The following is an 11,954-nucleotide window of genomic DNA, read 5'->3' on the forward strand; positions in this document are numbered from 1 at the left end:
ACTAGAACGGGACCGTTCAGCGCTTCATTCCGCGCTAACCCCGAACGGCACCGTTCAGCATTTCCCCACTTCATAATTCACTGGATTCGAGTCCATCATAGTCTATCCCGTGTGTCCGTCGGGCAGATAATTGGACCGATATGAAATGGTAAGTCATATGCTTGTCCGAGCTCGTAGGTATAAATCTAAATCCTACAGCTGCTCCATAATTCTCGTACAGTCCACATTCTGTTTTAATCTTCTACACTTCTTTTCTTCACTTCCCGAACACTTAGCAACCAATGTCTTCCGAACTCCAACGCAGCGTCCTCGTCACCGGCGGCACTGCAGGTCTAGGTTATCATTGCGCATTAACCATCGCTCGTGAATGTCCGTACTACCAAGTCATAATCGCATCCCGCTCAGACCCTAAGGCTTCCGCCGAAGCCATGAACAAACTCCTCGATCAAGAGAATGTTAAATTCCTACGTCTTGATCTCTCCTCTCTTTCCCAAGTCCGCGCCTTTGCAGAAGTCTGGGAAACCAACCAGTTCCCGCCAATCCAATCACTCGTCTTCAACGCAGCCCTACAGTTGCCCGGGAGCGTGGAGTACACTGAAGATGGATTCGAGAAAACCTTCGCAGTCAGCCACATCGGGCATGCACTCCTGTTCTCTCTCCTACAGCCCCACCTCGCCGAAACCGCGCGCATAGTGATCGTATCTAGTGGAACACACGATCCCGCTCAGAAAACCGGTCTACCAGACGCGAAGTATACATCCGCCGAATACCTCGCGCACCCTTCTCCTCTCTCAGCAAAAGAGAAAGGGCGCCAGAGATATGCCAGCGCAAAGCTAGCTAATATTCTTTACATGTATGCCCTACACAAACGCTTTTCTTCCGTCAATGAGAAGAGCGGGAAGCACTGGACGGTCACGTCGATGGATCCTGGTCTTATGCCGGGGACTGGCCTGGCACGACGAGCGACCAGGGTAGAAAAGTTCCTCTGGCTGCGTGTCTTGCCGAAAATTATTCCCCTTTTGCGGCTGCTTATTTCGCCGAATATCCATACTCCTCAGGAGTCTGGGGCTGCGCTGGCTAGGTTGGCTGTGGCGGATGATGTTGAAGGAGTTAGTGGTGTGTACTATGAGGGTTTGAACGAGATTAAGTCTAGTGAGGCCAGCTATGATCGAGCAAAGCAGGAGGATCTGTGGGAGTGGACTGTTAATGCTGTGGCCCGAGATTATCGGGAGAGGATGGCGTTTATGCTGGCTTAGGTAGTTTGTAAGGCAGTTTTGTCCTGTTACCACCTCGTGTTGCTAATGTTTATCTTCATCCCGAAAATATTGTGAAAGAAAACATGTTATTTTGGTCTTGAAGAACCAAATACCTAAACCGCCCTAATGTACATTTTGTTACGTCGTAATTGGTTTTTTCCAGTTCCTTTCTATTTCTGGAGCGCCTATGTGACGCGCAATACTCTATCTTAGACGAAATTCCTATACACTGCTACCTATATTCCCCATCCATGCTTGTCGATCTCCCAGGCCCCGACATCGTCTACAATACCACCATCTCGATAATTGCGGACTTTGAACTCTGTAGCACCGAAGCTAAACCGCCCAAAACTATACCTCAAGAGCTGCTAGTGAGGTTACTCGGGGAGGTTTGATCACTGCAGATATATATCAGGGACCTGGAATTCAACAACGTCCGAGGTCCTCGAATGTCGAAGAGTGACGAAAATAAACCAAAAACCGCAGAAGCAATGTCGGCCTAGGGTATTTCCTGACGTTCAAAATAAAACCAAGCGCTAGGGCCGAAGTGCAATTGAGCTCACTTTATACTTGCTGCACGGCACATGCTTCACAAGCCACTACATCCGATTCAGTAGCCATTCAGACTTGAGCATGTAAACTGATTAAACTGATCCAGGTTTCCACTGATCCATATTTTCAAAAATTCCCGGAAATACATTGAGAAACTGGTGACACTAAAAACCTAAGTTGATCATTCATAGGGTAGTCTAACGAGGGTTCAGGGGGTCTTCACCGTGAATGCTTCTGTACGTGACCCTTAGCCTGCCAAGCACTGATTTTCCAAGACGTCACCCCATCTTCGATATTCAGCCTCATGGTAGTAAAAATGATCTGCTCATACAACTCCCTTGCCGCCGCTCTCGCCTTCGCATGCCACGGTCCGAGGCCACCCAGCCTCGCATCCTCCCGGCTGCGCCAAACGCCTAACCCCAACATCAACAAACCGACTCTCAGAGAAGTTAAGGGATAACTTACAAGTAGCCAAATTCTCCCTCTTCCCATTCTTCGTCCCGAACCAATACTTCAACAACCCGCCACTGGTAGTAGCTTCCTGATGGGAATACGCATCCAAAGCATGCAGACGATCCTGGTCAACACCCGGCTTAAGCACCGATCGGAATTCAACCACGTAGAATGATTGTGCGGTCCAAACATGGCCTTCTGCTTGTGAGTACGCTTTCACCAGATCGAAGACTTCTTGCCAGTTGAATGAATCGAGATATGGTGCTGTGGCATAGTCGTCGCGGATGGGTTTGAAGGATGCCAATGCCAACGACAGCAATCTGTTCTGGGTGTCTAGATGGTTTAGATCTAGGAGATGGGCTGTTTGGTTGTATGGCGAGGAAATGAGGCGTGTGTCTGCGTCCGCTGAAGGATTGACGTTCTGCGTTTGCAACTGCCTTGATGCGGCGGCGGCAAATTTGAGTTGTTCGAAGTCTGTTGTAATCAGAGTGTGGTGAAGAAGCTGATTGAGTAATTTTTTTGTTTTCGTCTCATCGGTGGCGAGTCTGTCGAGTGCGTTGATGGTCGAAGGGGCTACGTCGACAGTCATGCTTGCGATGATTGAACGCCAGATGAGATGAGATGCGAGAGCAAGAAGCAACGAAAGGAGTTTTGCACGATAGCCCTTTATGGTGCATTAACTGACTGGAAGTCTAACAATTCTGGATGCACCAGGTGAATTTGAAGACGAAGAGAGTGCAAGAACAAGCCGAATTTAAGTAACTCAAGCTTTTTGCTCGGATCATGCCCATAAAGTATAAATATTCGTACATAATTCAGTACACCGCCACTTAGTTTTCAATCTGTAATTTGTACCATATTCCCCGGGATTGCGGAAGAGCTGGCGAGCAAAGGTCACGGCTCGTGCACGCCACACGCTCGTGCACGCCATACACCGAGTGCCGCAGTTGGAGTTGGAGTCCGGTTTGCGCAAAGACGCCTTGCATTGGATCGAACCCGATCCTTCCGCAACACTAATTTACCCCGATGTGATATTCCTTATGTTATAGATTGCTCACTGTGCGGAAAGTGCCACGCGTTTGTAAACCCTATTTGTTACGAAGATAACGGCGGCCGACTGCGCTCCGACATGCGATCCTGCAACGGGTTTCCAACCTGTCGGAATTTTCGAGACACGGTAGAGTCCTTCGGTCGGCAATGGATGGGTATTTTGATTTGTTTCTCGGCTACTTTAATTGGCCTTGATCGGATCTACTGTACAAAAATGGTATCGTTGAAAACTGCCCTCGTTTCTTTCCCGAACGCCGTCCAAATGCCCAGATCCGCAATAAGCAATGAATAGTCGTAATAGCAAGTGATCGCACTGCTTATGGCTTGGGTGGTGGACCCATCTTGCCATCGCCCGTGTCGACCTTTTTCTTGGGTGGGATCGCTGGCACCTTGAATCCGTCTTTCTCTTTGCTCTGACTGCCGACCTGAGTGAATGTTCCAGAGTTAAACCAGCGGTCCTCTTCGGCCTTGCGCTTGCGGTTCAGTTCAGCCTGCACCTTGGGATCAACGAGCTCGAGACCCTGGACTGGGGTGAATGCTATGGTACTAGCGGTACCAGCGTTCGCATTCAGAGACGTTCCAACACCCGACGAACGAAGTCCCCTGGAGTGTAGGGTACTAGCAGTGCCACCGACGCCGCCCTGACCGAAGCTACGCAGCGACGAAGCCGTGCCACCGGCAGGGGTGGATGCGCCCCAGCCCTTATTATTTTTGCTGAGTTTAGCGCGAGTCCGCTGATCGATCTGTGTTGCGCGGATACGGCCGTCGTTCTGTTGACCAAGCATACCCAGACCCACAGTGCCTTCACCGGTGCCGTAGCCGACTTCTGATTCCTCCTTGCCAAAGGCAACTCTGTTCTGTGCCTTGCGTAATTCGGTCATGGCAACAGCTTCCTTGGCCTTTCGTGCACGTCGTCCACCACGTTTCCTGGATGGCTTGTCGTCAGGGGCGGGGAGGGCCTTGACGCCGGAGTTCGGCGGGGGCTCCGTCAGCTTCTCCAGTCGCTGGAGACATTGCGCCTGCAAATCGTCGCCGAGAGAGCCATCCTTGCTGTAGTTGGAAACGTCTGCGCGAACGGCAAGAACCATCTTAGCAGACACAATGCGGATAGCCTGCTTCTTGAGATCGTTCGGTACTTCTTGGATGAGAGGCGAATCGTACAGGAAGCCCTGTGCACGGACTCCGTGATTCGTAGCAAATCCTAATCCCTCCTGTCTCTTTGAGCCTTGAGCTCCCAGATTACATGCAGGGATTTTGGCCAGCTCAAGCAGCCCACCGGTCTGGTTAAGGAACTGAGCTGCGGTCTCCGATCCGATCAAGGCTGCTAGATTGGGCGCAATCGAGTTCACACGGGACTCAATACTCTGAGTGAGGGCTGTACGCTCACGATCAAGCTTAAGAATCCTCTCACATGTATCAAGAACGAGCTTGAGCTCGGTCTCGCTCATCATCCGGCCACGAGTGGTGGTGCCCTCGACCGCAACAATCATAAGAGACGGCCCATCCAGAACAGTCTTGAGCGGTTCCCCAACCATGTTATCCGCAGACGAGGAGAGGGCCTTGATATCATCGAAAGGTCCGTTTTTGAGAATCGCAACGGTTTTCGCGTACTTGATTGGATTTGTGACCATGGTCTCGAGTTCGGGGAATCGAACGGAGTAGTGATCGCGGAGGACTTTGTGTAGTCGTGTCAATTCGTCCGTAGTCGTTACTGAGCGGTCGAACTCGTTGGTCACCTCCGCGCCATCTTGAAGGCCTTGGTCCTCCTCGGGCTCTTGATCAACATCCTCCTCGTTTTGGAAATCTTCATCTTCCTCGAAGTCGCGCAGGAGCTCCTCCGCCGTAGACATGTTGTTATAAAGTGAGAGCCGTCGGGATGTATATGGGAGGAAAGCGCGCAAGATAACTTTTCCAGGACGCCACCGGGGCAGTTGGAAAGTGGATGTTGGAGATGGGGTTGGAATTCTTCGAGAAGCAAAGCTGCGCTTAGTCAGGTGAGAGCTTTGCGGGTGGCGACAACGACCATAAGCGCAGGCCGTGGATTTCATCGGCGAATCGCGACACTTTGGACAGCATCTTAGCAACTGTTGGGTTGGACTGGGAAGGCCCTATCACGCCATTGCTCGTTTTGCGCCTAAGTGCGCCTGTTTTCACGTTTTTGTTTCGTCCACGTCCCCCCCATCCATCGCCTCTGAACCCGGACGCAAATTTCCCCCATCCGCCGACACCTTGAATTGAACCACACCTCAAATCCAATTCTCCAACCAGCCCACAATGGAGGCTTCGCGTGGCCCTCCCCGGGTCAAGAACAAGGCCGCCGCGCCGATCCAGATCTCCGCAGAGCAGCTGCTGCGAGAGGCTGTCGACCGGCAAGAGCCCGGCCTTCAAGCCCCGACACAGCGCTTTGCGGACCTGGAGGAGCTGCACGAATACCAGGGTCGCAAGCGCAAGGAATTCGAGGACTATGTGCGACGCAACCGCATTAACATGAACAACTGGATGCGCTATGCAGCATGGGAACTGGAGCAGAAGGAATTCCGCCGAGCCCGGTCGATCTTTGAGCGCGCGCTGGACGTCGACTCGACCTCTGTGGTTCTATGGATTCGCTACATCGAAGCCGAGATGAAGACCCGGAATATCAACCACGCCCGAAACCTCCTCGACCGTGCCGTGACCATTTTGCCCCGCGTTGACAAGCTCTGGTATAAATATGTCTACATGGAAGAGACGCTGGGTAATATCCCCGGTACCCGCCAGGTGTTTGAGCGGTGGATGTCGTGGGAGCCCGAAGAGGGTGCATGGAGCGCATATATCAAGTTGGAAAAGCGGTACAATGAGTTCGATAGAGCGCGTGCTATCTTCCAGCGCTTCACCATTGTCCACCCCGAGCCTCGGAACTGGATTAAATGGGCTCGATTTGAGGAGGAATCCGGCACGAGTGACCTCGTACGAGAGGTTTATGGCTTGGCCATTGAGACACTGGGAGAGGATTTTATGGATGAGAAGCTCTTCATCGCCTACGCCAAGTTCGAGGCCAAGTTGAAGGAATATGAGCGCGCGCGGGCTATCTACAAATATGCTCTGGATCGGCTTCCGCGGTCAAAGTCAATGGTCCTGCACAAGGCCTACACAACCTTTGAGAAGCAGTTTGGTGATCGGGAAGGCGTCGAGGATGTGATTCTGTCCAAGCGCCGGGTACAATATGAGGAGGAGCTCAAGCAGAATTCTCGGAACTACGATATTTGGTTTGACTTTGCACGACTCGAAGAAACGGCCGGCGACCCGGAGAAGGTTCGGGACGTCTACGAGCGAGCGATTGCTCAAATCCCCCCATCACAAGAAAAGAGGCACTGGCGCCGGTACATCTACCTCTGGATCTTCTATGCCATCTGGGAGGAAATGGAAGCCAAGGATGCGGATCGTGCGCGACAGATCTACCAAGAGTGCATCAAGCTGATCCCTCATAAGAAGTTCACATTCGCCAAGGTGTGGCTCATGAAGGCCCAGTTCGAGATCCGACAGATGGAGCTGCAGGCTGCACGAAAAACAATGGGCCAGGCCATTGGCATGTGCCCGAAAGATAAACTCTTCCGCGGCTACATCGACCTCGAGCGCCAGCTGTTTGAGTTCGTGCGGTGTCGCACCCTCTATGAGAAGCAGATTGAGTGGAACCCCTCCAACAGCCAGTCCTGGATTCAGTACGCCGAGCTTGAGCGTGGCTTGGATGATTTGGACCGGGCTCGGGCGCTCTACGAGCTTGGTATCGAGCAACCGACCCTCGACATGCCCGAGCTGGTGTGGAAGTCCTACATTGATTTCGAAGAGGAGGAGGGCGAGTACGACAGAGTGCGGGCTCTGTACGAGCGTCTCCTCGAGAAGACCGACCACGTCAAGGTGTGGATCAACTACGCACGATTCGAGATCAACGTGCCCGAAGACGAGGAGGAAGACGAGGAAGAAGAGCGGCCAGTCAGCGAAGATGCGAAGCGTCGGGCGCGGGCGGTGTTCGACCGGGCACACAAGGTGTTCAAGGACAAGGAGCTCAAGGAAGAAGTATGTGACGTCCAGATCCGATGCACTCTGAACTCAGCGCTAACTGCCATCCAGCGAGTGGAACTGCTCAACGCCTGGCGATCCTTCGAACACACACACGGCTCACCCGAGGACATCGACAAGATCGAGAAACAGATGCCCCGTCGGGTCAAGAAGCGTCGCAAGCTGGAGGACGACCGTTACGAGGAGTACATGGATTACGTCTTCCCCGCCGACGACAAGTCCGCCGCCAATCTGTCCAAGCTGCTCCAGAAGGCGCACCAGTGGAAGCAGGGTCAAGCGTAGTGCAGGACTGGTGTACGTTGAATCGCATGATTGTCGCAGGGCTGGAGAAAATGATATCCTCACGTGTTATAATAATTTCCCGAAACGCCGGGCTTTCTCCAATGAGAGACCGAAGCAATCTCTGGTCGCATCACACCCGATCCGATCGAATTAGATCGCGTAGAGAACAACCACCCGATCTCATCAGAGTTCCTACCGTATCGGAGGTCGGCTGGATAAAACACTCGCGTTGTACGACGGGCTTCTTGACGGCAAAGGGGGGGCTCGCGGGACCAGGAAGCATGGAAGGCGGTTCGTGCCGGCATTGTGCCAGACTATCATCGATCTATCTAGATATATTTGCAATCTATCCTATATATGACCTCGTATCTAGGGTGTACGCGAGTACTATTTGAGATAGGTCTGGTTAGAGGTAAATGAAATGACCTGATCTGATGTGGTATGCACCAATGGCCTGTCCACCGTTAACCCACGAGGGGCCCAAGTGGAGAGGAGTCGACTGGATTCGGGGCAAAAATTGGGGCCGAAGATTCCATGAAAATTCTAGTGAACTATTCTTGGCGTGTTTTAACGGTCTAGTGTCTAGATAGTGAGAGACGGTAACACCATGATCATGGTGGACACCTATAGTTGAGGAGCAAGTCCCGAGGCACGACACCCATCTATACCAACGGAACCACCAACCATCACATTTCCACAAACGGAGAGAATCGTCCGAGGCCGGGACGATCAACGCACGAGCCAGGCGTGTGACTGCGTGGTTCCATGGTTCCTGGGTCCGAATCCACCCAACCCTGAGATCCTCGTGTGTGAGAAAGGGGCAGTTCGTGTTTGTCTGTTACTCTACCCGACTTCCCCTCTCCTTGCATGGGCTCCAGTCCTGCATATAGTACACTCTTCTGGGGCTGTTTCTAGGGACACACATCCGAACGCAGGGACTCGGGCCTCTCCAGTGAGACCCGGTGGAGAAATAAGAGAGGCCCAAAATTTGGCCCGGTTCCTGAGAAAGGGGCTCCACATCAGGAGAAGCTCTACGCAGAACGGACGACACAATAATTCGTGAGGGTAGCCCTGCTAGTCGGAACCGGTACTCAAAATCAAGAAAAGGAGGACGATCGTAGAAACCAAAGTAAACGAAATGAAAAATGACGAAATCGTCGCGACCTGACGCCCGGGCCGAAAAGGGATGGCGGCACTCGCTAACCTCCGTTAGGGGGCTCCTCACTTGGTTTCACCTCTCCTTCTCGGCTCCAGGTCTCCCAGGTTTGTTCCCCAGCTTGCGACGTTGCTTCTGTTTTTCTCTCGTGCTGTGCACTCGTCCTTCGGTCAGTCCTCTGTGTTGGTGTGTCGGTGGGTGGTGAGACTCACATTTCCCCAGTTTTCTTTCCGCGACCTGTCGCCAACACCCCCCGTTCTCTACCCTCTTTTTGGCTTTCGCCTGAACTCGATCTTTTTCGCCCGTCAGACCCTCGACCGGTCCGATTCACGCCTGCAACTTTCAATCTCGTTCCTGGAGAAGCCCGAACTGCAATTCCCGACACTCCCAGCTCGACCCGCAATTCCGATATTGATTCCACCCCAATCCACCGCCGTCAATTGCTCTCGCACAACCTCTTTCAAACATTTCTTCGATCCCCGGATACTACAGTGGTGCTTTTAGCTCACCCGACCGATATGAGATAGTACTCTGGCAGTCACAATTCATTCCCCTCAACGGTCCGATTTCTCCTGACGGCTGGCCATCCGCAATCCTTTTTGGTCTGGTATCACCTTACATTTATTTTCGCAACTCATCATGACTGTTCCGACACCCCCGATCGAGCTTTCGGGGCACTGCTCTGTCATATACGGCAACACTCTATACGCCTACTCGCCCAACGGCTTTGTGTCAATCCCGCTCAAGGAAAATGGCAACTGGACAACGTTGGAGCCCCCGAAAGCGCGGGTAACCGGTGCAGCCTGCGTCACGGGTGCTATTGAGGGCAAAGAAAACGACCAGGGGCTCTACGTGATCGGCGGGGCCGGCGCCTCGTCCGATTATTCCGGTCTTCAGCGGTACTCCTTTGCGGACAAGAAGTGGACCACGCTTCAGTCCAGCGCGACATCCTTGACAAACCGTCAGTACCATGGGGCTGCGTACATCCAGTCAAGTTCGAGCATCTTGGTCTACGGGGGTAGCGTGGGCACCAATGCTCCCTCGTCTTCGACGTTTCTGTTCTCTACGGAATCCCCATATGCTATTGACTCCAAGCCCGATCAGGGTGCCCCGGCGGCAACCGATCCCATGCTTTTGCCGTGGAGTGATTCACAAGTTGCTTTGGTTGGTGGCTCCACCGATACGGCAATTTATGTCTACAGTCTATCAGGGGGCTGGGCAGCCTCAGGCGCGAGCTTGTCTGATCCTGTCCCGTCATCAATTCACTGTGCTCTGGTCAACTCGGGCAACAGCAAGATATTAGAAGCTTTCGATATGAGCGCCTCTCCTAATACCGTGACCAGCTACGCTCTGGTCAACGATGGAAAGCCTGAGAGCCCGGCAGGCCAAGTGGGAGCTTCATCTGGAAAGCGAAGCTTGAGCGACTATCCGACATATAACGGCACCTTGTCCCCGACTTCGACGCGATCAGATTACGCGCTCGCCCAAGGAGAGAATTTGGTTGTGCTCTCCAGTGGTCGCGGTCATAATTCACTTGCCATTTTCAACTCGACCTCCAACGGCTGGGTCAATTCCACTGTGCTCTTCTACGGAAGCGGCCAACAACATACTTTGAACACAACCACTACAAATACATCAACGACGTCGACGACGCCCACGGCCACATCTTCTCCGACAGTCACCTCTCACACCACATCGCCCACCCCTGCTGCTGCTGCTGCTTCCGGGAGTGACTCCAGTGATAACTACAAGACAATCATCGGTGCTACTCTCGGCAGTGTCTGCGGGTTGGTCTTGATCCTACTTGCCATTTTATTCCTGCTCCGACGCGAGAAGCAGAAGAGACAGCAGAACGGTCAGGCAAAGGGCGGAAATAGCAAGGACCGACTTAGCTTCCAGGACCAGGGCATAGAACCCCTGGCCGGAGGCGCCTACCCCATGGCAAGGAGTCCGGTACCCGTGGCTTCCATGTCGAACGACTCGCTCGCCATCCTGTCCGGGCGGGCTACAGGAGAAAAGTCCTTGATGCCTCCCCCTGGCAATGTCGGCTACGGACTTGGCAAAGGCAGGACCAGCCCGCTCTCCACAATACCATCCAGCGGCCTTGCTCCGTCAAGCATATACTCGGAAGATGTGCGCCAGTCAGTCGCCAGTACCGCCCCAGGCAACCAGCCCGGAGATCGCACCACGGATGAAGGATGGGGCAAATATTTCCAAGACAGCCGCTCGACGAACATGGCTGGAATGCAGTCCGATCGCTCAACCGTCAGCTCCGTCTACACGAAATCCGACTACCGTGGCAGCGCCTGGCCCATGTCAAACCTGACCCCGCTGAACTTCGGCTTCCTCGACCAGCCCCAGCCCCTTGGCCGTGTCCACAGTGGCAGCCCAACCACCGCAGACCCATCACCGGGCCGCAGCCTCGTGATTCCCGAAGGCCAGTCTGCACGCATCTCCAGCGCGGACTCGATCAGTGTTGCTTCCGAGGACGATCCTCATGACACGAACTGGACTAGCAGGGGCCAGAGCAGCTGGCTCGGCCGCCCGACCAGCAGCAACTATACAACTAGTTTCTACAACACCAGCACGCAAGATATCCCGTCACAGGCAGCCCGGCAATCAAACGCCCGCCGTTCCAGCATCATCATACGCGACGACATCGATGAGCTCCCTATCCAGGGCCGGTCCGATCAGGTCAACTCCGATATGAGCTGGCTTAACCTCCACGCTGGGCGATAAACATATCCATTCGGCATCTGCCTCTCCTTACCTAACCTAAAATACTCTCTCTTTTTCTCCGTCATCTCGTCACTCACTTCCCCGACCTCCAAATTTCTCACTGTCCCTATCTCTAGCTCTCTTTCTTTCCTTGCATGGCGTCTCCGGGTGGACTCTGCAAAAGCCACATGTTTGTTTCTGTTTCGGTGGTGCATCCCGCCGCATTTCTGCATTTCCTACTGTGTGCCGAGCGATTCTTTAGCGTTGTCTCATAGTTTCTGCTATCGCTGTGTCGATACGTCGATAACTTGGTTTCCCTCTGTCTTGCGTGCTGGTTGATCCTTTGGGTTCGCGCCATGTTGTATATACTTTTGAAATTCAGGGTACCTGGGTATCCCTATATCTGATCATTTCCAAATTTTCCAATACGG

General features: G+C 53.2%; 5 protein-coding genes across 5 annotated transcripts; 3 read left to right on the forward strand and 2 right to left on the reverse strand.

The window, feature by feature from the left end:
• Positions 1-281: 281 nt before the first annotated feature.
• N7498_004159 (uncharacterized protein) lies at positions 282-1,256 on the forward strand (the record flags this gene model as incomplete). The annotated part of the gene is made up of 1 exon (XM_058451221.1): positions 282-1,256. One exon carries the CDS (start codon positions 282-284, stop codon positions 1,254-1,256), a length of 975 nt encoding a protein of 324 aa, XP_058310683.1.
• A 771-nt stretch (positions 1,257-2,027) lies between these two features.
• On the reverse strand, positions 2,028-2,850 carry N7498_004160 (uncharacterized protein; the record flags this gene model as incomplete). The annotated part of the gene is made up of 2 exons (XM_058451222.1): positions 2,028-2,221; positions 2,274-2,850. 2 exons carry the CDS (start codon positions 2,848-2,850, stop codon positions 2,028-2,030), a joined length of 771 nt encoding a protein of 256 aa, XP_058310684.1.
• Positions 2,851-3,628: 778 nt separating this feature from the next.
• Positions 3,629-5,161, reverse strand: N7498_004161 (U4/U6-U5 snRNP complex subunit PRP31; the record flags this gene model as incomplete). Its single annotated transcript, XM_058451223.1, has 1 exon — positions 3,629-5,161. One exon carries the CDS (start codon positions 5,159-5,161, stop codon positions 3,629-3,631), a length of 1,533 nt encoding a protein of 510 aa, XP_058310685.1.
• Positions 5,162-5,539: 378 nt separating this feature from the next.
• On the forward strand, positions 5,540-7,735 carry clf1 (putative cell cycle control protein (Cwf4)). The gene is made up of 2 exons (XM_058451224.1): positions 5,540-7,364; positions 7,419-7,735. The coding sequence occupies exons 1-2, from the start codon at positions 5,586-5,588 to the stop codon at positions 7,647-7,649; spliced, it is 2,010 nt and encodes a 669-aa protein (XP_058310686.1). The 5' UTR covers positions 5,540-5,585; the 3' UTR covers positions 7,650-7,735.
• A 1,709-nt stretch (positions 7,736-9,444) lies between these two features.
• On the forward strand, positions 9,445-11,544 carry N7498_004163 (uncharacterized protein; the record flags this gene model as incomplete). Its single annotated transcript, XM_058451225.1, has 1 exon — positions 9,445-11,544. The coding sequence occupies one exon, from the start codon at positions 9,445-9,447 to the stop codon at positions 11,542-11,544; it is 2,100 nt and encodes a 699-aa protein (XP_058310687.1).
• Positions 11,545-11,954: the final 410 nt, after the last annotated feature.

Source organism: Penicillium cinerascens (assembly GCF_028974065.1).
Source record: "Penicillium cinerascens strain IBT 15544 chromosome Unknown contig_24_segment0_segment0, whole genome shotgun sequence".
Taxonomy (NCBI): Eukaryota; Fungi; Ascomycota; class Eurotiomycetes; order Eurotiales; family Aspergillaceae; genus Penicillium; species Penicillium cinerascens.